We start from the raw sequence: 25,846 nt of genomic DNA, 5'->3' as shown, positions 1-25,846 counted from the left end.
GGTAATGCTATTTGCAGCGACATGGATGAACCTAGAGACTGTCATACTGAGTGAAGTAAGTCAGACACAGAGAGACAATTATATGATATTGCTTATATGTGAAATCTAAAAAAAGGAGTGCAAATGAACTTGGTTACACAACAGAATTAGAGTCACAGATGTAGAAAACAAAGTTTTGGTTAGCAGGGGCTAAATGGGGAGGGGTAAACTGGGAGATTGGGATTAACATATACACACGACTAAATTTAAAGCAGATTAAAAAAATAAAATTAAAGCAGATAACTAAAGAACCTGCTATACAGCACAGGGAACTCTACTCAATGTTCTGTAATGACCTATATGAGGAAAGAACCTTAAAAAAGTGAATATACGTGTGTATATATATATATATATATATATATAACTGATTCACTTTGCTCTATACCTGAAACTAACACAACATTGTAAATATTCCAATAAAAAACAGAAGAACTCTCACATTGTTGCATAAGAATGTAAAATGGTGTAGGCACTTTGGAATACAGTTTGACAGTTCTTCAAAAGGTTAAGCATTAACTCAGCAGTTCCACTCCTAGGTGGAATTTCCAAGAGAAATAAAAACATACTTACACATAAAAACATGTACACAAATATTTATAGCCATGTTATTTGTAATAGCCAAAAAAGCAAAAATAGCTTAAATGTCTATCTACAAATGGATGGATTAATAAAATGTGACATATCCAAACCATGGTATATTATTTGGCAATAAAGTGAATAAGGTATACATGCTATAATGGAGACGAACCTTGAAAACATTATGCTGAGTTAAAGAACCCAGTAACAGAAGACCACAAATTGAATGATCCTGTTCATAGGAAATTTCCAGAATAGGCAAATCTCTACAGACTAATGGTTGCCTTAGTGGGAAGAGTTTTTCTTTTTTTTTTTTGAGGGGGGTTGCAAAAGTGTTCTAAAAATTAGATTATGGTAATGGTTGCACTACTCTAAATATAAAATCCCACACTGAGTTTTATACTTTAAATGGGTGAATTGTAAATTGTATCTCAATAAAGGTGGTAATGAAAAAACAAGATTCAAGGCAAATATTTCTTAAGGTTGATCGTGATTGTAGAAACCAAAGAATCAGGCAAGCATGATGATTTGGATTGTTGGAATAGTTAAAAAGGAGAAAAATAAGTTAGACTTGAGAATTAAGACTTCACCAGAAAGTGATCAAAGACTTGTTCACGTTTCCTTCTGTCTTTAGAAAATATTGCTAAGGAAAATTATTTGGTCTTACCCTGCAAGAATCAAAAATTCCATCTTCATCACCTGCACAAAATGAAGTGTTAGGAACTATACCCCCATAGCTCATCTCAGAATTACAGAAACTTCGAGAAATATAATGCACTTCTGCTTCATGTAATTCATTGGTAGCATTACCTATTAATAACAACAACAAAAAATACCAGTTAAATTATTTTGGAGAGCAGACATTTTGACAGCAATATAAAATGTTCATGTTCAACAGGTTTTCTTTCCATAGTGACTGATTGAACAATTGTGTAAAATTGTATCCAGATATGTATGCATGTATGTATGCCTGGAGATACAGTGAAAGAAAGTCTACCAAGTCCTAATGATAGTTATCTCTAGATAGTAGGAATTTCAGGTTACTGTTTTTTAATCTTTGCTCTCTTGTGTTTCTTGGAGGTTTCACAGAAGGATCTGTAGTGTTACAAAATAAAACTATAAAAATTGTCAAGGGCTAAAGAGGTAAATGCTGAGGTCAGTCTTATGTTGTAAGTTGTGAATAATTTTAATTAAATTTTCTAATGATGCTGTCTTGCAAAATGTTGAACGTGAAAATAAAGCAGATTTCTAATTCATGTACTTCTCTGCTTATTCTTGAACATAAAGTGGTTCTTTGCTACAGAAAAGATAGGCAGATCCAAGATAAAACTTCAGATTATTCTAAGATTTATCCACAGAAAAGCTACTGTAACAGCAGCATCTGATACCATCAGGCTGTCTCAGAATTGCAGTTGTCACATGTGGAAGCTGAATATTTTATGTGCGCCACATTCTTCCTCAGCTTTTCAAGTAATGACATTTTCCCCTTCACTGCAAGTGGGAAAATGACCAAACTGTTCCATTCACAGAATTCCATTCTCCTGGAATTAGTCTAGAGGTAACTATATTTGGTATAAGCCTAGTCAATTGGAATACTGATCCAGACTTATCCAGCATTTTTTAACTGGAGCTACCAGAGAAGAATCTGTTTCACCCTAGTCACATGATTAGCTATTAATATAAGTTCAAATCAGCCTGCAGCCATAGTTCCACACTTATGAGGACAGGCAGCCTGAGAAAGTAAAGTCAACATGGATAGAGAATAAGAATAGGAGATAGAAATAAAGTATATCTAATGACATCCAAATTCCTGGATCAAGGCTTCCTAGAGGAAAGACGCATTTCTACCCTTTGTTTTCAAATAATTAAAGTAATACTGACTGTATGTAAAAGAATATATGTAACATAAACATTAACCAGATATAATAATGAAATGAACGTCTGTAAACCTACCGCCTGATTTACGAACAATACTAATCCAGTGTGGTATTGGTGTCAGTCAGTCAGTCAGTTCAGTAGCTCAATCGCGTCCGACTCTTTGCAACCCCATGAATCACAGCACACCAGGCCTCCCTGTCCATCACCAACTCCCGGAGTTTACTCAAACTCATTTCCATCGAATTGGTGATGCCATCCAGCCATCTCATCCTCTGTCGTCCCCTTCTCCTCCTGCCCCCAATCATTCCCAGCATCAGGGTCTTTTCCAATGAGTCAACTCTTCGCATGAGGTAGCCAAAGTATTGGAGTTTCAGCTTCAGCATCAGTCCTTCCAATGAACACCCAGGACTCATCTCCTTTAGGATGGACTGGTTGGATCTCCTTGCAGTCCAAGGGACTCTCAAGAGTCTTCTCCAACACCATAGTTCAAAAGCATCAATTTTTTGGTGCTCTGCTTTCTTCACAGTCCAGCTCTCATATCCATACATGACCACTGGAAAAACCGTAGCCTTGACTAGATGGACCTTTGTTGGCAAAGTAATGTCTTTGCTTTTTAATATGCTGTCTAGGTTGGTCATAACTTTCCTTGCAAGGAGTAAGTGTCTTTTAATTTCATGGCTGCAGTCACCATCTGCAGTGATTTTGGAGCCCCCCAAAATAAAGTCTGTCACCGTTTCCACTGTTTCCCCATCTATTTGCCATGAAGTGATGGGACCAGATGCCATGATCGTAGTTTTCTGAATGTTGATTGGTGTAGGGTTATTCAAAATAACTAGAGATTTTCAAAGTGAATAGGAGAAAGAGAGTCCAGAAATAGATGCCTGTGTTTTCTGTTCTGTTCCACTGGTCACTTAGAATATTCCTGCACAAATACAATACTGATCAATTACAAACACCCTCTTCCAACAACACAAGAGAAGACTCTACACATGGACACCACCAGATGGTAAATACCGAAATCAGATTGATTATATTCTTTGCAGCCAAAGATGGAGAAACTCTATATAGTCAGCAAAAACAAGACCGAGAGCTGACTGCAGCTCAGATCACGAACTCCTTATTGCCAAATTCAGACTTATATTGAAGAAAGTAGGGAAAACCACTAGACTATTCAGGTATGACCTAAATCAGATCCCTTATGATTATACACTAGAAGTGCCAAACAAATTCAAGGGATTAGATCTGATAAACAGAGTGCCTGAAGAACTATGGACGGAGGTTATTGACATTATACAGCAGGCAGTGATCAAGACCATCCCCAAGAAGAAGAAATTCAAGAAGGCAAAATGGTTGTCTGAGGAGGCCTTACAAACAGCTGAGAAAAGAAGAGAAGCAAAAAACACAGGAGAAAAGGAAAGATATACCCATTTGAATGCAGAGTTCCAAAGAGAAGAGATAAGAAAGCCTTCCTCAGTGATCAATGCAAAGAAATAGAGGAAAACAGTAGAATGAGAAAGACTAGAGATCTCTTCAAGAAAATTAGAGATACCAAGGGAACATTTCATGCAAAGATGGGCACAACAAAGGACAGAAATGGTATGGACCTAACAGAAGCAGATAAGAAGAGGTGGCAAGAATACACAGAAGAACTATACAAAAAAGATCTTCATGACCCAGATAACCAGATGTTGTGATCACTCACCTAGAGCCAGACATCTTGGAATGCAAAGTCAAGTGGGCCTTAGGAAGCATCACTATGAACAAAGCTAGTGGAAGTGATGGAATTCCAGCTGAGCTATTTCAAACCCTAAAAGATGATGCTGTGAAAGTGCTGCACTCAATACGCCAGCAAATTTGGAAAACTCAGCAGTGGCCACAGGACTGGAAAAGGTCAGTTTTCAAAATCCCAAAGAAGGCAATGCCAAAGACTGCTCAAACTACCGCACAATTGCACTCATCTCACACACTAGCAAAGTAATGCTCAAAATTCTCAAGCCAGGCTTCAACAGTACGTGAACTGTGAACTTCCAGATGTTCAAGCTGGTTTTAGAAAAGGCAGAGGAACCAGAGATCAAATTGCCAACATCTCTTGGATCATTGAAAAAGCAAGAGAGTTCCAGAAAAACATCTGCTTTATTGACTATGCCAAAGCCTTTGACTGTGTGGATCACAACAAACTGGAAAATTCTGAAAGAGATGGGAATACCAGACCACCTGACCTGCCTCTTGAGAAACCTGTATGCAGGTCAGGAAGCAACAGTTAGAACTGGACATTCATGGAACAACAGACTGGTTCCAAATAGGAAAAGGAGTACGTCAAGGCTGTATATTGTTACCCTGCTTATTTGACTTATATGCAGAGTACATAATGAGAAACGCTGGGCTGGAAGAAGCACAAGCAGGAATCAAGATTGCTGGGAGGAATATCAATAACCTCAGATATGCAGCTGACACCACCCTTATGGCAGAAAGTGAAGAAGAACTAAAGAGCCTCTTGATGAAAGTGAAAGAGGAGAGTGAAAAAGTTGTCTTAAAGCTTAACATTCAGAAAACTAAGATCATGGCATCCGATCCCATCACTTCATGGCAAATAGATGGGGAAACAGTGGCTGACTTTATTTTTGGGGGCTCCAAAATCACTGTAGATGGTGACTGCAGCCATGAAATTAAAAGGTGCTCGATCCTTGGAAGAAAAATTATGACCAACCTAGACACCATATTAAAAAGCAGAGACATACTTTGCCAACAAAAGTCTGTCTAGTCAAAGCTATGGTTTTTCCAGAAGTCATGTATGGATGTGACAGTTGGACTATAAAGAAAGCTGAGCACCAAAGAATTGGTGCTTTTGAACTGTGGTGTTGGAGAAGACTGTTGAGAATCCCTTTGACTGCAGGGAGCTCCAACCAGTCCATCCTAAAGGAAATCAGTCCTGAATATTCATTGGAAGGACTGATGCTGAAGCTGAAACTCCAATACTTTGGCCACCTGATGCAAAGAGCTGACTATTGGAAAAGACCCTTATGCTGGGAAAGATTGAAGGTGGGAGGAGAAGGGGACAACAGAGGATGAGATGGTTGGATAGCATCACCGACTCGATGGACATGAGTTTGAGTAAACTTCCCTGGTAATGAACAGGGAAGCCTGGCATCCTGCGGTACTTGGAGTCGCAAAGAGTTGGTCACAACTGAGCGACTGAACTGAACTGATATACATTATTATCTAGTTATAATGATTAAGATTATTATTATTTCTTCTTTGACATATGAGTTATTTAGTAGTATATTTAAAAAATTTCAAATGTGTGATTTAAATTCTTTTGGTCATTTTTAAAGAAGTTTTACTTATGTTTAATTTACATTCAATTCTCACACTGTAAGACAGCAAGCAATTCAATGATTTTTGGTAAACTTATACCAGGCCCACATCCAGTTTTAGGATACTTCCATGTCCAATTGTAGTCAATTCTCATCTCCAGCCTCATACTCAGAAAATGACTGATAGAATTGCTGTCTCTGTAGGTTTGCCTTTTCTAGGAATTTTGTATAAATAAATCAGTTAGTCATAAATATAAGTTGGGTTGTTTGAGGGTTTTTTTGGACTCTGTATTGTGTTCCATTGATCTCTGCTATGTTTAATCAACCAGCACTGCAGAAATACAAAGGATCATAAGAGACTACTACAAGCAAATATACACCAATAAAATGGATACCTTAGAAGACAGGGGCAAATTCTTAGAAAGGTACAATCTCTCAAGACTGAACCAAAAAGAAACCAAATTTGAATTAACAGTATTGAAAGTGAATCAATAATTTAAAAACTCCCAGAAAACAAATACCAGATGCCTTCACAGTTGAATTCTACCAAATATTTAAAGAATAGTTAAAATCTTTCTGAAATTATTCCAAAAACTTGCATGGGAACACTTCCAAACTCACTCTATGAGACCCCATCACCTGATACCAAGACCAGACAAAGATATCACAAAAAAGAGAAAATTACAGGGCAGTATCACTGATGAACATAAATGCAAAAATCCTTCACAAAGTACTAGCAAAGAGAATCCAACAATGCATTAGGAGGATCATATATCATGATCAAGTGGGATTCATCCCAGGGATGCAAGGATTTTCCAAGGTCCGTAAAATGATCGGTGTGATACATTGTATTAACAAATTGAAAAATAAAAACAATATGACCATCTCAATAGATACAGACGAATTTTTATAAAATTCAACTTCAGTTTACAATAAGAGCTCTCCAGAAAGCGGGCATAGAGGGAACATACTTCAGTATAATAAAGGCCATAACTAACATCATACTCAATGGTGAAAAGCTAAAAGCATTCCTTCTAAGATGAGGAACAAGACAAGGATGCCCACTCTTGCCACTTTTATTCAACATAGTTTTGGAAGTCCTAGTCATAGCAATTGAAGAGGAAAAAGAAATAAAAGGAATCCAAATTGGAAAGGAAGAAGTAAAACTGTCAGTATCTGCAGATGACATGATACTATATATAGAAAATTCGAAACATGCTACCAGAAAATAAATCAATACCATACTGTCTTAATGGCTGTAGTTCTAGTATACTTTTAAATTAGGTAGAGTAACTTAGTTTTGTTGTTCTTCAAAAAAACTTTTTGACTATTCTGGGTTCTTTGCCTTTCCATATACATTTTAGGATCAACTTGTCAAATTGTATGAAAAACCTTGCTGGGATTTTGATAGGGATTGCACTGAATATATGGGTCAATCTGAGGATAATAGCCATATTAACAATATTGAGTCTTTGAATCCATGAATGTGGAATGTGATATGTCTTTCCATTTATTAGGTCTTCTTTAATTTCCCCGTGTAACATTTTGTAGTTTTAAGTATACATGTTTTGCACATTTTTAGTCTTTTCAAAATCTTAATTGGGATTCGTTGAGCTTCTTTATTATAAATTAAAGTTTTGTGTTTTCTTTTTTCCATGAAATTCAGGTAGTTTGGGGCCATTATTTTCTTCAGCTATTTTTTGGTCCCCATTTTTTCTTTCTTTCCTTTCCAGAAATCCCACTATATGTATGCTGGTATACTTGATGTTGTGTCACAGGCCTCTCTGAGTGTGTTTATTTTTCTTCAAGAATTTTTTCTCTGTTTTCTCCAGATTATATTATTTCTGTTTCTGTAGTTTAAGTTCACAGGTGCTTTCTTGTGCCATATCAAATCTCTAGAATTTCCATTCGGTTCTTTTTTAAATTGTTTATTTCTCCACAGGCATTCCCTATTTGTTAAGTCATTGTCATCACGTTTTTAATTCTTTGAACAATAATTTCTGTTTAACTTGTCAAACATATTTAAAGAGCTTCTTTGAAGTCTTTGCTGTATTCAACATCTAAACCTGTCCAGAGTCAGTTTCTATTGACTACTTTCCCCCCCTGAGTATAGGTCACATTTCTGTGGTTTTTTTTTTTCTCTTAGTTTTTTGGATGTCTTACAGTATTTCTGTTGAAAATTGTGCATTTTCAGATTAATGTACTGTAACAACTCTGGGTTTTGATTCTCTTCTCAACACTGTTGTTGTGTTTTCTTAAAAATAACTTGCCTGGACTTAAATTGTAGAATCTGTGTGTCACACACTGTGTGACTGTTGATGTCTCTGCTGTTTTTTAATTCTGATTTTTACCTTTTAACCTGCCTTCACAGGGCTTACCCGTATGTCTCCATAGTTTACTTATCAGTTAATGATTTGGGCTTTCATCCTCTGCTGATCAATCTATGTATAGTTTGGGGAGTGTGTTCAGAGTTCAGTCAGATTTCAAGTCTGCCTTGGTTTTCACTTTATGCTAAGCTCTCTCAGGTTTTTCTCCCCACACGTGTATACATGTATGTTTCCCAGTAAACCAAGGATGTTTAGAGAGCTTATCTAGCCATTCTGTAGCTGTCTCATTTTGAGGTTCTTCTTGTCAAATTTCTGAACTTTTCCACTCCTGGCTTCATCTAGGATCACAATCCCAGACCAGCAGAGCTGTGTGTTTCCCCCATTCATCTCTTGCTGAGTCCAATACTTGTTTAAAATTTATTTTTTAAAATTTTTATTTAGTTTTTTGAATCAATTACTTTCATTGACAGCGATGCTGGCCTGGATTATCAACTACTACTCCAAATCAAGTCCTTATCCTCTGGTAGCAAGATCCTTTCTCCCCATAATCCTCATGGTCTTGATAAAGCTATTACACTGATCTGAAAGGGAGTTAGGAGCAGCCACAGCAAGAAAACTACAAGTTCCTCTTTTTTCCCAAATTTCTAGATGCTTATAATAAACAAATACTCCTCAATTTATTGGGCATTTTTATTTCCAGGGCTCTGAAATGGTTGCTTTTGACAGTTTTTGAGTTTTTTTCCAATTCATGCTTATGTTGGGGGATGAGGATTTGCCGACCTCCTTATTCCATCATATTCCCATCTCTCTTATTCCTAAATTAATTGTAATCAGAGTATATAGTCTGTACATTACCTGTCCTTTGAACTTGGAGATTTTCTTTATGGCCTAGTTAAGCGGTCAGTTTTTATAAAGGTTCTAACTGTACTTGAAAAGATGAAAGTGTCTGATTTTGGGGTGCAGAATTTTTTGATTTGGCTATTAAATCAAGCTTTCTAATTCAAACATTATAATTTTTTTTTTAACAACCAACACTTTTATTTTCATTTATTTTCTGTGGCATTTATTCCCGGGCCATAAGTTTTTGTTTCTTCAGTTTTTTCTGGGATTTCTTTTTCTTCTGTGCCACCTCCTTTTCTGGTTTAGGAACTATCTGTTCTTTTTCAGTAAGGATCATCTCAGTGTGGCAGGGAGAGCTCATGTAGGGGTTGATCCTGAGCTCTGTAAGTCCTATGCCACGTCTTGGGGGCTTTGTTCACCTGGATGTGCTCAGTGACCAGAGAATCTACATCTAAGCCCTTAAGTTCAGCATTACTCTCTGCATTTTTGAGCATGTGCAGTAAAAATTCAGCACCCGTCTTTGGGCCGCCGACCCTGCATCCAGCTCCACTGTTTGGCCTGTGCACACCTCCCAGCTCCACCATTGTAACGACAGAACGGCACACATTGCTCCTTTAAAGCGACATCCTCATGAGACAAGTGCTCGGGGCTGGTGCACTGGGATGACCCAGAGGGATGGGGTGGGGAGGGAGGTGGGAGGGGATCGGGATGGGGAACACATGTAAATCCATGGCTGATTCACGTCAATATGTGGCAAAAACCACTACAATATTGTAAAGTAATTAGCCTCCAACTAATAAAAATAAATGAAAAAACAAAACAAAACAAAAATGTGACACCCTTCAGATACTTGGTGGCTCTTCGGATATGCATACCCATTATGGCCTGGGCAGTTCCACAAGTGTTCTTAAAGTGAACACAAAGATTTGAACCTCCTGATTTGCATGATTTTGTGGGGTTTTCTGGGTCGAGTGAATAGCGCACTATTTTTAGAGATCACCTCAGGCCACTTACTGGAAAGGCAAACATTATAAATCTTTACTAATTTTTCATCTCCTTAATATGCCAATAATAAAAGAGTTGTGTGAAAATCCCCTACTATCATAGGGAAGTTATAATGTTTGTCATACAATTATATTTTTCTTTAATATTGTCTGCAGAGACTGTTTTCTATGTTTTTTTATTCCTTCCATTAGTTCAGATAGTCAATTTTTTGTGCCCCTTTGTGCACCATAGAAAATACATGGCAATCAACCTGTTTGATACTAAACAGTACACTAAATAAAAAGGATACTAAATTTGATTCCTTATAGTGAGAAGCTTATCATTTAAGATAAGCAAATCTGCCACAGAACTTGCTTTATCACCCAGGAGTCTCAGAAACTACAATAACACTTGGAACCAGCCTTCTCTCTGAGAAAATCTAAAAGTTTAAGTGTCTTGGCATGTAGGCATGTATAACAAAATAAGTCTCTATTTCTGCTTTGGAAGATAACTTTCTCTCTCCCACAAGGAAGAAAAAAACAGAAAATTAAAGGACATTTTCTTTTCACTGGTTTATAAAGACCTACTGTTCAAACTCATGATATAAAGAGATATAAAGACATACATAAAAGAGGTCACCCTCTGCTGATTATCAGGAAAATCTGTATCAGCAAAATTCAGATTATAATTACCTTCTTCTTTTGTTCTTCCCCAGCCACTTATAAAACATGTTGTGTTTTTGTTTAGTCTTTGGAAAACACCAAAAGGTAGACAAATAGGTTGAATGTAATTATTATAACGCACTGCTTTTTTTAAGTAAAAAAGTGCAATATCATTATCATAAGATTCCACATTGAAGTCTGGATGGATAATGATTGCATTAACTTTGATCCTCTTGCTGTATGGCTCATTCCCTTTTATATTATTAGTTCCAATCACAGCTCTCCACATTACAGGATTTCTGAAAGAAAGTAAATGCTTTTGTTATAAACATGGTTATTTAAGTAAATATTCTTTTTCTCCCACTAGTTTTTGTTTTTCTCATGTTAGATTAATAACAAAAAAAATTAACCCTACTTTCATCTGACAAAGTCATACCAAGGAAAAACCTAGCTACTGTGATATAGGAAAGGAGAAAAAGATCAGTGGCACAGAAAGTCTCAAACAGATTCAAGTACCTTAGAATTTAATATATGGTAGCAGTTCTTACAAATGGATAAATTATTCAATAAATGGTATTGGAACTAACAAACAAGTTTGAAAAGTGAAATAAAATTAAATCTCTGAAAAATACTAAACAGTAAAATAAACTCCAAATGGATTAAATATTTAAATACACAGATCTTTTAAATACAGACTTATCTTTCAGAGATACATATAGTGGTATGTCTGAGATTTCTTTCAAAATAATTGGAGGGGGAGTTGGCAAGAATAAAGATGAAATAAGATCAGGCATGAGCTGATGAACTGAAGCTGCATAATATGTATTGGGAATTCACTAAACTATTTACTTTTTAACATTTTTTAAATCCTTGAATAAAACATTTGGATATTAAATTAGGATGAGAGGTTTAAAACTTAAACCAGAAAGAAAATATAGATGAATATATAACTCTGATGTTGGGAAGGACTTTATATATTCCACTGGACTGTATCTTTGTGAGAAAGGACTTTATAAAGCAAGACACTAAATGTAAAAGAAGCAACTAATGGATCTTGACAGTCTTTAAAAGCAAAAGCAAGCAGAAATCAAACTAAACCAAAAAATCTTTTGTAGGTCAAAAATCAGCAACTAAAGCCTCAAGTGGTTAATAGTTACTGCATTTGAATTTGGTTTGGAGGAACTATTTACTTTATACCCTGTTGTTTACAAATGGTGAAGCTCCTCTCACCCTTCAAATTGGCAAACCGTGTGTATGCATATTTGATGATTATGCTCAGTACAGACAAGAGTCAGAGGAACATAAGTTACTCTTAGTCATTGGGGAAAATATAAATAGATGGGCACTTTGGCAGCATGTACCAGTAACCTATAAAAGCTATGTTGTATTTGACACTGCAATTCAGCTTTCTAGAATTTATTCCAAGGAAGTAGAAGATATTTAGCTATATTAAAAGTGGACTAGGTAACCTCTAAAAACTTTGTAAAAATATTTTAAAGTCCTAGTTCTATTGTGTTTAAAAGGAAATTATAGCTTAAATGCTTTAAGCTACTTTTAAATACCTGTATACAGGTCAGGAAGCAACAGTTAGAACTGGACATGGAACAATAGACTGGTTCCAAATAGGAAAAGGAGTACGTCAAGGCTGTATATTGTCACCCTGCTTATTTAACTTATATGCAGAGTATGTCATGAGAAACGCTGGGCTGGAGGAAGCACAAGCTGGAATCAAGATTGCTGGGAGAAATATCAATAACCTCAGATATGCAGATGACACCACCCTTATGGCAGAAGTGAAGAAGAACTAAAGAGCCTCTTGATGAAAGTGAAAGAAGAGAGTGAAAAAGTTGGCTTAAAGCTCAACATTCAGAAAACTAAGATCATGGCATCCTGTCTCATCACTTCATGGCAAATAGATGGGGAAACAGTGGAAACAGTGGCTGACTTTATTTTTTCTGGGCTCCAAAATCACTGCAGATGGTGATTGCAGCCATGAAATTAAAAGACACTTGCTCCTTGGAAGGATAGTTATGACCAACCTAGACAGCATATTAAAAAGCAGAGACATTACTTTGCCAACAAAGGTCCATCTAGTCAAGGCTATGGTTTTTCCACAAGTCATGTATGGATGTGACAGTTGGACTATAAAGAAAGCTGAGCGCAGAATTGATGCTTTTGAACTTTGGTGTTGGAGAAGACTGTTGAGAGTCCCTTGGACTGCAAGGAGATCCAACCAGTCCATCCTGAAGGAGATTAGTCTTGGGTGTTCATTGGAAGGACTGATGCTGAAGCTGAAACTCCAATACTTTGGCCACCTGATGTGGAGAGCTGACTCATTTCCCTGATGCTGGGAAAGATTGAGGGCAGGAGAAGGGGATGACAGAAGATGAGATGGTTGGATGGCATCACCGACTCAATGGACATGGGTTTGGGTGGACTCCGGGAGTTGGTGATGGACAGGGAGGCCTGGCGTGCTGTGATTCATGGGGTCCCAAAGAGTTGGACACGACTGAGTGACTGAACTGAACTATTAAATAATGTTTCTTTTCTTTCTTGAATTAAATTATCTTTATTTTAAAGACAAAGATAAAATTAATTTATCTTTCTTGAATTAAAATTTTTTCAGTTTCATTGAGAAATAATTGACATACATCATTGTATAATATTAAGGTGTACTGCATATTGGTTTGATCTACATATACTGTAAAATGATTACCACAGTAGGTTTAATTAACATCCATTATCTCATTTTTATGCAATAAAAAGAAAAAATTCTTGTGATGAAAACTCTTAGGACATACTCTCTTAACAATTTTCCTGTATATCATACAGCAGTCTTACCTATACTCATCATGTTTTATGTTGTTCCTAGTTCTTATTTATCTTATGATGGAAGTTTGTACCTTTGACTACCTTTCCTCCAATATCCCTTCTCCCCACAGCCTGCCTCTGGCAAAAGCCACAAATCTCATCTCTTTTTCTCTGAATTTGGTGGGGATTTTTTGTTTTTCTTGGATTCTACTTATAACTGAGAACATGCAATATGAATTTGTCTTTCTGTCAGACTTATTTCACTTAGCATGATGCCTTCAAGATCCATCCACAGTGTCACAAATGGTAGGATTTCCTCATTATTTATGGCTAAATTATACACACACACCACATTTCTTTACTTTTTTATCCATTCATCCATCACTTGTCACTTAAAAGCTGTTGTAAATAATTCTGCTATGAACATGGGGTGCAGATATCTTTTTGAGTTAATGTTTCTTTCCTTTTGGATATAGTCCGAGATAGAATTGCTGGATCATGTTATAGTACTATTTTTAATTTTTTGAGAACCTTCCGTACTGTTTTTCCATAGTGGATATACCAATTTACACACTCTTATGGGAGTTCACAAGTGTTTCTTTTCCTCCACATCCACACCAGCATTTGTTATCTGTCTTTTTTGATGATGGCCATTGTAAGGTGATATTTTGTTGTGGTTTTAATTTACATTTCCCTGATGACTAGTGAGTTGAGTGTCTTTTCAGGTACCTGTTGACCATTCATATATCTTCTCTTGGAAAATATCTATTTAGATTCTATACCCATTTTAAAAATCTTATGATCCTTTGTATTTCTGTGATATAAGTTGTACTATGTCCTTTTGCATTTATAAGTTTATTGATGTGGGTCCTCCCTCTTTTTTCCTTGGTAAGTAAGGGTTTGTCAATTTTGTCTATCTTTTCAAAGAACCAACTCTTAGTTTGGTTAATGTTTTATATATTTTTGGTATCTATTTAACACTGTGTTAATCTTTATTATTTCCTTCCTTCTAATTTTAGGTTCAGTTTCTCCTTTTTCTAGTTCCTTCAGGTACAGAGGTAGGTTGTTTATTTGGTATCATCTTGCTTCTTAATATATGCATTTATTGCCATGAACTTCTCTCTTAGAACTGCTTTTGCTGCATAAGTAGTGTTTCCATTTTTGTCTCAAAATCCTTTTTAAATTTCTCTTTTAGTTTCTTCTTTGATCCATTGGTTTCCTAGGAGAGTATTGTTTAATTTCCATGTATTCATGCATTTTCCAATTTTCCTCTTTTTATTGATTTCTACTTTCATGGTATTGTGGTCAGAGAAGATCCTTGGTATGATTTCAGTCTCCTTGAATTTGCTGACTTGTTTTGTGGCCTAACATACGGTCTGTCCTAGAAAATGTTCCATGTGTACTTGAGAAGAATGTATAATTTGCTACTGTTCGCTAGAAGGTTCTGCCTATTGTCTGTTAAGTCCTTCTTGATCTATAGCATTGTTTAAATCTGCTGTTTCCTTATTGATTCTCTTTCTCGATGATCTGTCAATTGTTAAGATCCCCAACTAAAGTCCCCAGCTATTACTGAATTGCTATTTATTTCTCCTTTTAACTCTGTTAGTTCTTGCTTTATATGTTTAGACACTCCAATGTTGGATGCATAAATATTTACTGTTATTATATCTCCTTGATGGCTTGACCCCTTTATTATTGTTGTTGTTCAGTCGCTAAGTTTTGTCTGACTCTTTGATGGACTACAGCACGCCAGGCTTCCCTGTCCTTCACCATCTTCTGGAGTTTGCACAGATTCATGTACATTGAGTGGGTGATGCTATCTAACCATCTCGTCCTTTCCTACCCTCTTCTCCTTTTCCCTTCAATCTCTCCCAGCATCAGGGTCTTTTCTATTGTATGCTGATCTTTTCTTGTCTCCTTTACCATTTTATGCTTAAAGTCTATTTTGTCTAATATAAATACCCTTGCTTTTTAGGAGGTTACCAATTTCTTGAAATGTCATTATCCATCCCTTCACTCTCAGTCTATGTGTGCCTTTAAAAAATTTTTTTTTAAATTTATCTATTTGGCTGCTTCAGATCTTCGTTGCTACACATGGAATCTTCGTTGCTGCACATGGACTCTTCATAGTCTCACATGGGAACTTTTACTGTGATGTGTGTGCTGTCTGGTTGTGGCATGCAGGCTCAGTTCCTCCATGGCATATGAGATCTTAGTTCACTGGAATTGAACTGCACCCCCTGCATTGCAAGATAAACTCTTAGCCACTGAACCACCAGGGAAGTCCCCTATGTGTGCCTTTAAACTAAAGTGAGTCCCTTGTAGACAGCAAATTGTTGGATAAAGACTTCCTGAACAAACAAAAGCTGAAGGAGTTCATTACTACTAGACTAGCCTTACAAGAGAATTCTAGAAAAACATCTTCTTTGGCTTCATTGACTATGTTAAAGCCTTTGTGTAGACCACAACAAACTGTGGAAAATTCTTAAAGGGATGGGAATACCAGACCACCTTACCTGCCTCCTGAGAAACCTGTATGCAGGTCCAGAAGCAACAGTTAGAACTGGACGTAATGGACTGGTTCAAAATTGGGAAAAGAGTATGTCAAGGCTGTATATTGTCACCCTGCTTATTTAACATATATGCAGAGTACATCATGTGAAATGCTGGGCTGGATGAATCACAAGTTGGAATCAAGATTACTGGGAGAAATATCAACAACCTCAGATATGTAGATGATAACCACCCTAATGGCAGAAAGTGAAGAGAAACTAAAAAGCCTCTTGATGAGGGTGAAAGAGGAGAGTGAAAAAGCTAGCTTAAAACTCAACATTCAGAAAACGAAGATCATGGCATCTGGTTCCGTCACTTCATGGCAAATAGATGGGGAAACAATGGAAACAGTGACAGACTTTATTCTCTTGGGCTCCAGAATCACTGTGGATGGTGACTGCAGCCCTAAGATTAAAAGACATTTGCTCCATGGAAGAAGAGCTATGACAAACCTAGACAGTGTATTAAAAAGCAGAGACATTACTTTGCTGACAAAGGTCTATGTAGTCAAAGCTGTGGTTTTTCCAGTATCATATATGGATGTGAGAGCTGGGCCATAAAGAAGACTGAGTGCCGAAGAATTGATGCTTTTGAATTGTGGTGTTGGAGAAGACTCTTGAGTCCCTTGGACAGCAAGGAGATCAAGCCAGTCAATCCTAAACGAAATCAACCCTGAATATTCATTGGAAGGACTAATGCTGAAGCTGAAGTGCCAATCCTTTGGCCACCTGATGTGAAGAGCTGACTTACTGGAAGAGACCCTATGCTGGGAAAGAAATGGAAACCCACTCCAGTATTCTTGCCTGGAGAATTTCATGGAAAGAGGAGCCTGGTAGGCTACAGTCCATGGGATCACAAAGAGTCAGGTATGACTGAGTGACTAACACACTTACTGATACTAGGAAGGATTGAAGGCAGGAGGAGAAGGAGATAACAGAGGACAAAATGGTTGGATGGCATCACTGATGCAATGGACATGAATTTGAGCAAACTCTGGAAGATGGTGAAGGACTGGGAAGACTGGTGTGCTACAGTCCATGGGGTCGCAAAGAGTCAGACACAACTGATCGACTGAACAACACCAGCCTTACAAGAAGTGCTAAAGGAAGTTCTTTGAGTGAAAGTAAGAGGACACTAATTAACATCATAAAGAAATTAAAAGGTAGTGCAAAACTCATTGGTAATGGTAAACATACAGTCAAACATACATTCTGTAATTTGGTAATAGTGGCACATAATTTACTTACAACTTTAGTTTAAAAGTTAAATTAATGTAGTAAAAATAACCATAACTATAATCATCCATTAGTTACATAAAAATACATAAATCATGACAGCAGTATCCTAAAATGTGAGGTGGAGGAGAAGCTAAAGTGTAAAGTTTAGGAATTCTATTGAAGTTGTAACAGCTTACAATACGGTGTTATAATTTTAAGATAGTTTGTGTAAGCTTCTTGATAATCTCAAGGGAAAAACCTGTAGCAATTACACAAAAGGACATGATAAAGAAGTTAAAGCAACATTAACATATGTAAAACAGATAGTGGGAAGTTGCTATGTAACACAGGGACCCCAACCCTGTGCTCTGTGACAAGAGGGCGGGGACATACATATATACTTATGGCTGATTCACGTTGTTGTATGGCAGAAATCAACACAACTTTGCAAAACAATTATTCTCCAATTAAAAATAAATTTAAAAAAAGTCAAGGCATACTGATACCAAAAGACATCAAACCACACACACACACACACAACAGCAGGCTAATAAACAAGGAATAATGGATCTATAAAACAACCAGAAAACAATGAACAAAATGGCAATGCTAAGTCCTTACCTATCAATAATTACTTTAAATGTAAACAGATTAAACCCTCCATCAAATGACAAAGAATAGCTAAATCAGTTTATATTACTTACTGTGTGGATCACCACAAACTGGAAAATTCTTAAAGAGATAGGAATACCAGACTACCTTACCTCCCTTCTGAGAAACCAGTATGTAGGTCAAGAAGCAACAGTTAGAACCAGACATAGAACCCGACTGGTTCAAAACTAGGAAAGGAGTACATCAAGGCTGTATATTGTCACCCTGCTTATTTAACTTATATGCAGAATATATCATGCAAAATGCTGGGCTGGATGAAGCACAAGCTAGAATCAAGATTGCCGGGAGAAATATCAATAACCTCAGAGATGCACATGACATCATCCTTATGGCAGAAAATGAAGAACAACTAAAGAGCCTCTTGATGAGGGCAAAAGAGGAGAGTGAAAAAGCTGGCTTAAAACTCAACATTCAGAAAACTAAGATCATGGCATCTGGTTCCATTACTTCATGGCAAATAGATGGGGAAACAATGGAAACAGTGAGAGACTTTATTTTCTTGGGCTCCAAAATCATTGCAGATGGTGACTGCAACCATGAAATTAAAAGATGATTGCTCCTTGGAAGAAAAGCTATGACCAACCTAGACAGCATATTAAAAAGCAGAGACATTACTTTGCCAACAGAGGTCCATCTAGTCAAGGCTATGGTTTTTCCAGTAGTCATGGATGGATGTGAGAGTTGGACTATAAAGAAAGCTGAGTGCCAAAGAATTGATGCTTTTGAACTGTGGTGTTGGAGAAGACTCTTGAGAGTCCCTTGGACTGCAAGAAGATCAAACCAGTCAATCCTAAAGGAAATCAGTCCTGAATATTCATGGAAGGACTGATGCTGAAGCTGAAGCTCCAATACTTTGGCCACCTGATGCTAAGAACTGACTCCTTGGAAAAGACCCTGATGCTGGAAAAGATTGAAGGCAGAAGGAGAAGGGGATGACAGGATGAGATGGTTGGATGGCATCACCAACTCAATGAACATGAGTTTAAGCAAGCTCCAGGCGTTGGTGCTGGACAGGGAAGCCTGGAATGCTGCAGTCCATGGGGTCACAAAGAATTGGACATGACTAAGCGACTGAACTGAACTGACTTCAATTTATATTCAGACCATAAGATTAAGAAAGCAAGTTATATACATTGAAAACTACAAAACTTTGCTAAAAGAAATTAAAGATGATGTAAATAAATGGAAAGACATCCCTTGTTCATGTATTGGAAGACTTAATATTATTAAAAATGACAGTGCTATACAGAATGCTCCAAAAAGTCAATGCAATACCTATACCAATATCAATGTTTTTGCAGAAATTTAAAAAATCCTAAAATTCATAAGGAATATCAAAAGACCCCAAGTAGCCAAAATAAACTTGAAAAAGAATGAAGTTGGAGGATCATACCTCCAGTTTTCAAAACTTATTGAAAAGCTACAGTAATCAAACAGTGTGGTACTAGCATAAGGGCAGGCAATGAAAAGGCAATGAAAAGACTAGAGAGCCCAGAAATACACTCTTGCATATGTGTTCAGTTGATTGTTGACAAGAGTGCCAAGACTATTCAATGGAGAAAGGAAAGACTTTCCATCAATGGTGCTGGGAAAATTGGATATCTACAAAAGAATGAAACTGGATCCTTACTTTATAGCATATGCAAAAGTTAAGTCAACACAGATCAAAGACCTGAGTGTAAAAATAAAGCTATATAACTCTTAGAAGAAAACACAGAAGAAAAGCTTCACCATATTGGATTTGGCAGTGATTCTCAGATGTGACATCAAACATATAATTAACAACAACAAAAAATTGGAGTTGGTCAAAGTTAAAACTTTTGCATCAAAGGACACTTGAGAGAGTGAAAAGACAACTCACAGAATTTGAGAAAATGTTTGCAAATCATATATATTTAATAAGGGGTTAATATTGAAACTATATAAAGCATTCCTACAGCTCAATATCCACAAAAAACCAAAGAGCCCAGTATAAAAATGGACAAAGGACTTGAATAAATGGTTCTCCAAAAAAGAATACAGGACTTTTTTGGTGGTTCATGCTTCCAGGTTTGATTGCTAGTAGGAGAACTAAGATCCCACATGCCGCATCAGTTCAGTTCAGTTCAGTCCCTCAGTCGTGTCCGACTCTCTGTGATCCCATGGACTGCAGCACGCCAGGCCTCCCTGTCCATCACCAACTCCCAGAGTTTACTCACACTCAGGTCCATTGAGTTGGCGATGTATCCAACCATCTCATCCTCTGTCATCCCCTTCTCCTGCCCTCAGTCTTTTCCAGTATCATGGTCTTTTCCAGTGAGTCAGCTCTTCGCATTAGGTGGCCAAAGTATTGGAGTTTCAGCTTCAGCATCAGTCCTTCCAATGAATATTCAGGGCTTATTTTCTTTAGGATGGACTGGTTGGATCACCCTGCAGTCCAAGGGACTCTCAACAGTCTTCTCCAACACCACAGTTCAAAAGCATCAATTCTTTGGCGCTCAGCTTTCTTTACAGTCCAACTCTCACATCCATACATGACTACTGGAAAAACCATAGCCTTGACTAGATGGACCTTTGTTGGCAAAGTAATGTCTCTGCTTTTTAACATGCTGTCTAGGTTGGTCATAACTTTCCTTCCAAGGAGTAAGCGTCTTTTAATTTCATAGCTACAGTCACCATCTGCAGTGATTTTGGAGCCCCCCAAAATAAAGTCTGTCACTATTTCCACTGTTTCTCCATCTATTTGCCATGAAGTCATGGGACCAGATGCCATGATCTTAGTTTTCTGAATGTTAAGCTTTAAGCCAACTTTTTTATTCTCCTCTTTCACTTTCATCAAGAGGCTCTTTAGTTCTTCACTTTCTGCTATAAGGGTGGTGGTATCTGCATATCCGAGGTTATTTGGTATTTCTCCCAGCAATCTTGATTCCAGCTTGTGCTTCTTCCAGCCCAGCGCTTCTCATGATGTACTCTGCATAGAAGTTAAATAAGCAGGGAGACAATATACAGCCTTGATGTACTCCTTTTCCTATTTGGAACCAGTCTATTGTTCCATGTCCAGTTCTAACTGTTGCTTCCTGACCTGCATACAGAACATGCTGCATGATGCAGCCAAAAATAAAGTAAAACAAACCTTCAAAAAAGGAAGAAGAATTACGATGGCCAGAAAGCACACGGAAATATGCTCACTGTCACTAATCATGAGAGAAATGTGAATGAAAACCACAATGAGATACCACTTCACACTCATTCAGATATTTACCACAGTAATAGTGTAAGTAGTGTAAGTAATGAACTAAGGATATGGAGACTGATATTCTGAATCTACTTCTAATCAGTGGGGAGTAGTATTGGGAGACAAAAAGAAACAAATTTAAGAGATACTGCAGAGAGAGAGTCAACTAACTCTCTGGGTAATGGAACTGTTGGTGAAGCTATTATCTAAGAAAATAGAGAAGAGAATTAGAAGAAAGATTTTAAAATTTCATGTTTAGACTTCTTGAGAATGTGACTCCAATATATATGTATATAGGAGGGAGCTGGAAATATGACTCAGCTGGAGAGATTTGGGAGTTACTAGCACATGATGACTGCTAAAACAGGAGTCTCATCTCATTTCCGAGATGAGACATCTCTCGGAAAGAGTTCAGATGGTAAGGCAAGAGGATAGAAGGTGGAACTCTTGAAAATACTGTAATTTAAAAGATGACAAGGACTTCCCTGGTGGTCCAGTGGTTAAACCCCACACTTCCAATGTAGAGGGTGTGAGTTGGATCCCTGGTTAGGGAATTAAGATCCTACAAGCCCCGTGGTACAGCCAGATAGAAAGAAAGAAGAGAACAGTAATCAACTTTGCCAAATGTTATAGAGAGAAAATAGGATGGGGACTGAGTGGAGCTCATTGGATTTGGCATGGAGGTGGGTCTTTAATAGTGTGTTATAGCCACAGATTGCACCTGGGATTTTATGAGTCAATGCAGATGAAGCAAAAGGAGTCTTTTATTCAAGGAATCTAGTAGTGAAAGGAAGAACAGAAACAGGTAGGGTTCGTTTGTTTGTTAAATAATGATGACCTACACATGTTTGAAAGCTGTAGGGAAGAAACAAGAGGAAAATATTGAAAAATACTAAAGAGACAGTGAGATATAATGAAACAGCATAGATTTGAGAATAGGTTTAAATCAATAGGTTGCCACTTTACAGCAGTGTGATCTTGGGCAAGTTACCAGATCTCTCTGATCTCTGGACTCCTCAAGTGTGAAATGGAGGTAACAGCAATTTCAGAGGGCTACTGGGAGGGTATTTTATTTAAATACAGAATTATATGTAACATCCTCAAACAGTACCTAATCTCAGAGCAGGTCTTTGATAAATAGTTGTTTTAAGAAGGAATAAGGGACATCTCATGGTGCAAGATTTAGAAAATGAAGGGGAACAGGAATAGAAGTGGCAGAGTCTTCTGAAACAGGAGGAACTCCTAAAAAATAGACTGTACCTGAGTAATGTTGACTTCCTCAGCATCTTGCCCAATTCCTAGTATATACTGAGTAAATTTTTCTTGAGAAAAAGGTAAAAATATCAAGATTTAGCCTTGAGAACCGTTAGGTGGAAAATTAATACTATCTTCAAATGCTTGGAAGAGGAATGAAATTTAATACATATGGCTTCAACAGGCAGAATGAAAGTCAAGACACTTATTCAGCATAAAGAAAGGCTTTCTAAGAATTAAAGCTGTACAAAATTTAAATGAGGTTCTTTCCAAGGTTCATCATCACAAAAGGTATTTTAAGTAGAAAGCCAAATGATATGGTTATGTGTGTGGATTTTCATTCTGACACACCTGGATTTGACCCCTGATTTTGTTGCTTTCCAGTCAGGGTCTCCCACTAGCAAAGAGTGGTTGTGGGGAGTAGTGGAAACTGTGTATGAAAAAATGCCTGGCTCAATGCATTAAAGCAATAATTATTTCAGACTAGAGAACCCTTTGTTTCAGTACTGTAAGAAGGATTCAAATATAGGACAGAGAATTGAACTAAACCCTTAAAATACCTCTTTGAACTCTTAAGATTCTGTGACAGTATAACACAGCTATATTATTTGATCACGTTGGTACATCTTGTAGGTTCTGGAACCTTACAACCTTAAAACCACTGCACTACAAAGTATCAGAGGAGGATTAGGATACAGGTTGCCCCTCTCCAAATGTGTTAATCTCCCCACAGTGTCAAAGGAACAGACCAGTAAAGATGCAATGTCAGGACTTAATAGGTGAGAAGAGCTTCAAAATATCCCCTAAAAGAATAAAGTAGGAATGTTCTGAATACATACGTAGCGTCCTTAGTGCAGTGGGCAGCCGTGAGGACCCATCTGTTTTTCACTAAGCTTCCTGCACATACATGAGCACGATATCTGCCGGACTGAATCTGTAGGCTAACTAGCCATGGCCATGCGCCAGTTTGAGCTTCTGTGCCCCCTACAATCCGAGACCCCTTGAACATACGCATAAGTGGTGCTATTCCACAAGCTAAAAATAAAAACGATATATTATTTGAACTGAACATATTATTATGTGTATTAGTTTTTAATCTTAATACATTAATATAATCTTCAAATTCCTATTTAAAAAAACTGATAGAGCAAGCTGGATACCTAAACTATGCCCATATTTTGACCAAAAAATCTTAGTGAGTTAAAACAAACATGATGTCTAATTGCTTACAAATAGACATCATATAAGCTCAATTCATGAATTTTAAAACTTCTGAAAAGTGTACTATTGAGATAAGTTTCTCTGGTAAGGTAATGCATTTTTCCCTATCTGAAATGGCAACTGAGAGTTCCTGGGACTGGTGAACCAAGAGCTACAATTTCTAATAACTTGCCATTTAACTTGTGGGGTTAATTTTTATCAACTGTAGCATGAAAAAGTCACCTAACAGCCCTTTCAGCTTTGAATTTCAGTGAACTATTAATCTGTAAAATGGTAATGACACACCCCAGAATATTTTAAGGTGCCTATACAGACGCACAAGTGTATGGCATTGCTACCGTAAGTACTACTGTTACAGTCATCATTAAAATAGAACTGCTAGGGTCTGTAAATTTTTGGGTAAAGGCAGTTGGTAAAAACAGAAAGGAGGGCCCCAAATTCAAACACTACTTAAGTGGGACAAAAGAAAGAAAGGGCGACTGTCTAAAGAAGAGAACAGATACTGCCCTTTGCGTCCAGCTCTTCCTGTTCCCGGGCCTCGCGCGCCTTCTGTACTGGGGGCCTCCTACTCACGGCCTCAGGCCACCCCAGACCGCCAGCCTGTTCCCGCGAGGAGCCGCGCCTACTGCTTTCAGAGAAGAGCGAGTAGTGTTCTGAGCATATGCGAGCGCTCGCCAGAAACAGCAGCGCTGCGCTCAGGAGCCCCAGCGCCATGTCTGAACTCCCGGTGGGCAAGATGGCGGCAGGCATTTCTTGCCGGCTCCCGCCTCGCCGCGAGCTCGTGGCCCTGCGGCCTAGGTACTGTGGTTTGCGAGGTGGGAGAGAAGGGAGCGGAAGGCGGTGGCGAGGCGCGCGGGGCGGCGGGGGAGGACTCTGCACGTGAAGTAGGCTAGGAGCATTACGTGAGGCCTGTGAGGCTGCCGAGATAACTTGGATGAGGCAGGCCTCACCCTTGTTCTAGTTACCGGAAAGACGGAATATCTCGCCCTCAGCCAGGGTCTGGGGGTTTGCTAACTGATGAGACCTTCCTGAGCCAGATCAGCACGCTTACACGGTACTGTGACTGTTGTGGTAAGAAGGAAGCTGCTGGAACCACTGGAGGGCGCTGCTAGCTCAGATTTCCAGAGCCAGGAAGGCTTCCTTCAGAAGGAAGAGCATCTAAACTGAAGTGGGTAAGCTGGAGAAGGGAGATGTAAAGCAGAAGGCAGACAAATACGGAGGTTGGGATCTGAGGCCAATTTCAGTTGTACACGTTGATCTTACTATAGTTTTGTAGTAGTTTACCTTCAACTGATCATCTTAGCGTGAGCTGACAGAATGAAATTTCAGTTCAGTTCTGTTCAGTCGCTCAGTCATGTCCAACTTTGCGACCCCATGAACCGCAGCACACCAGGCCTCCCTGTCCATCACCAACTCCCCGAGTTTACCCAAACCATGTCCATTGAGTCGGTGATGGCATCTAACCATCTCATCCTCTGTTGTCCCCTTCTCCTCCTGCCTTCAATCTTTCCCAACATCAGGGTCTTTTCAAATGAGTCAGCTGTTTGCATCAGGTGGCCAAAGTATTGGAGTTTTAGTTTCAACATCAGTCCTTCCAATGAACACCCAAGACTGATCTCCTTTAGGATGGACTGGTTGGATCTCCTTGCAGTCCAAGGGACTCTCAAGAGTCTTCTCCAACACCACAGTTTCAAAAGCATCAATTCTTTGGCGCTCAGCTTTCTTTATAGTCCAACTCTCACATCCATACATGACCACTGGAAAAACCATAGCCTTAACTAGACGGACCTTTATTGGCAAAGTAATGTCTCTGCTTTTTAATATGCTATCCAAGTTGGTCATAACTTTCCTTCCAAAGAGTTAAGCGTCTTTTAATTTCATGGCTGCAATCACCATCTGCAGTAATTCTGGAACCCCAAAAAAGAAAGTCAGCCACTGTTTCCCCATCTATCTGCCATGAAGTGATGAGACTGGATGCCATGATCTTAGTTTTCTGAATGTTGAGCTTTCAGTCAACTTTTTCACTCTTCTCTTTCACTTTTAAGAAGCTCTTTAGTTCTTCTTCACTTTCTGCCATAAGGGTGGTCATCTGCATCTCTGAGGTTATTGATATTTCTCCCAGCAATCTTGATTCCAGCTTGTGCTTCCTCCCGCCCAGCATTTCTCATGAGGTACTCTGCATATAAGAAATAAGCAGGGTGACAATATACTCCTTTTCCTATTTGGAACCAGTATGTTGTTCCATGAATGTCCAGTTCTGACTGTTTCTTCCTGACCTGCATAC

At 38.1% G+C, this 25,846-nt stretch overlaps 1 protein-coding gene across 1 annotated transcript in view; it reads right to left on the bottom strand.

Moving 5' to 3' along the window:
* TMPRSS12 (transmembrane serine protease 12) overlaps positions 1–24,276 on the bottom strand; it is a 28,917-nt gene extending 4,641 nt beyond the window's left edge. Inside the window, exons 1-4 of the mRNA XM_043446467.1 lie at positions 24,066–24,276; positions 23,181–23,376; positions 10,651–10,919; positions 1,283–1,425 (exon numbers count right to left, since the gene is read on the bottom strand). Of these exons, the coding sequence (XP_043302402.1) occupies positions 1,283–1,425; positions 10,651–10,919; positions 23,181–23,376; positions 24,066–24,276 (819 nt within the window). The remainder of the gene's footprint in view (positions 1–1,282; positions 1,426–10,650; positions 10,920–23,180; positions 23,377–24,065) is intronic.
* Positions 24,277–25,846: the final 1,570 nt, after the last annotated feature.

This window comes from Cervus canadensis, chromosome 25, assembly GCF_019320065.1.
Source record: "Cervus canadensis isolate Bull #8, Minnesota chromosome 25, ASM1932006v1, whole genome shotgun sequence".
Classification (NCBI taxonomy): Eukaryota; Metazoa; Chordata; class Mammalia; order Artiodactyla; family Cervidae; genus Cervus; species Cervus canadensis.
Note: the sequence above shows the minus strand (reverse complement) of the source record. Positions and strands in the feature narration are given on the sequence as shown.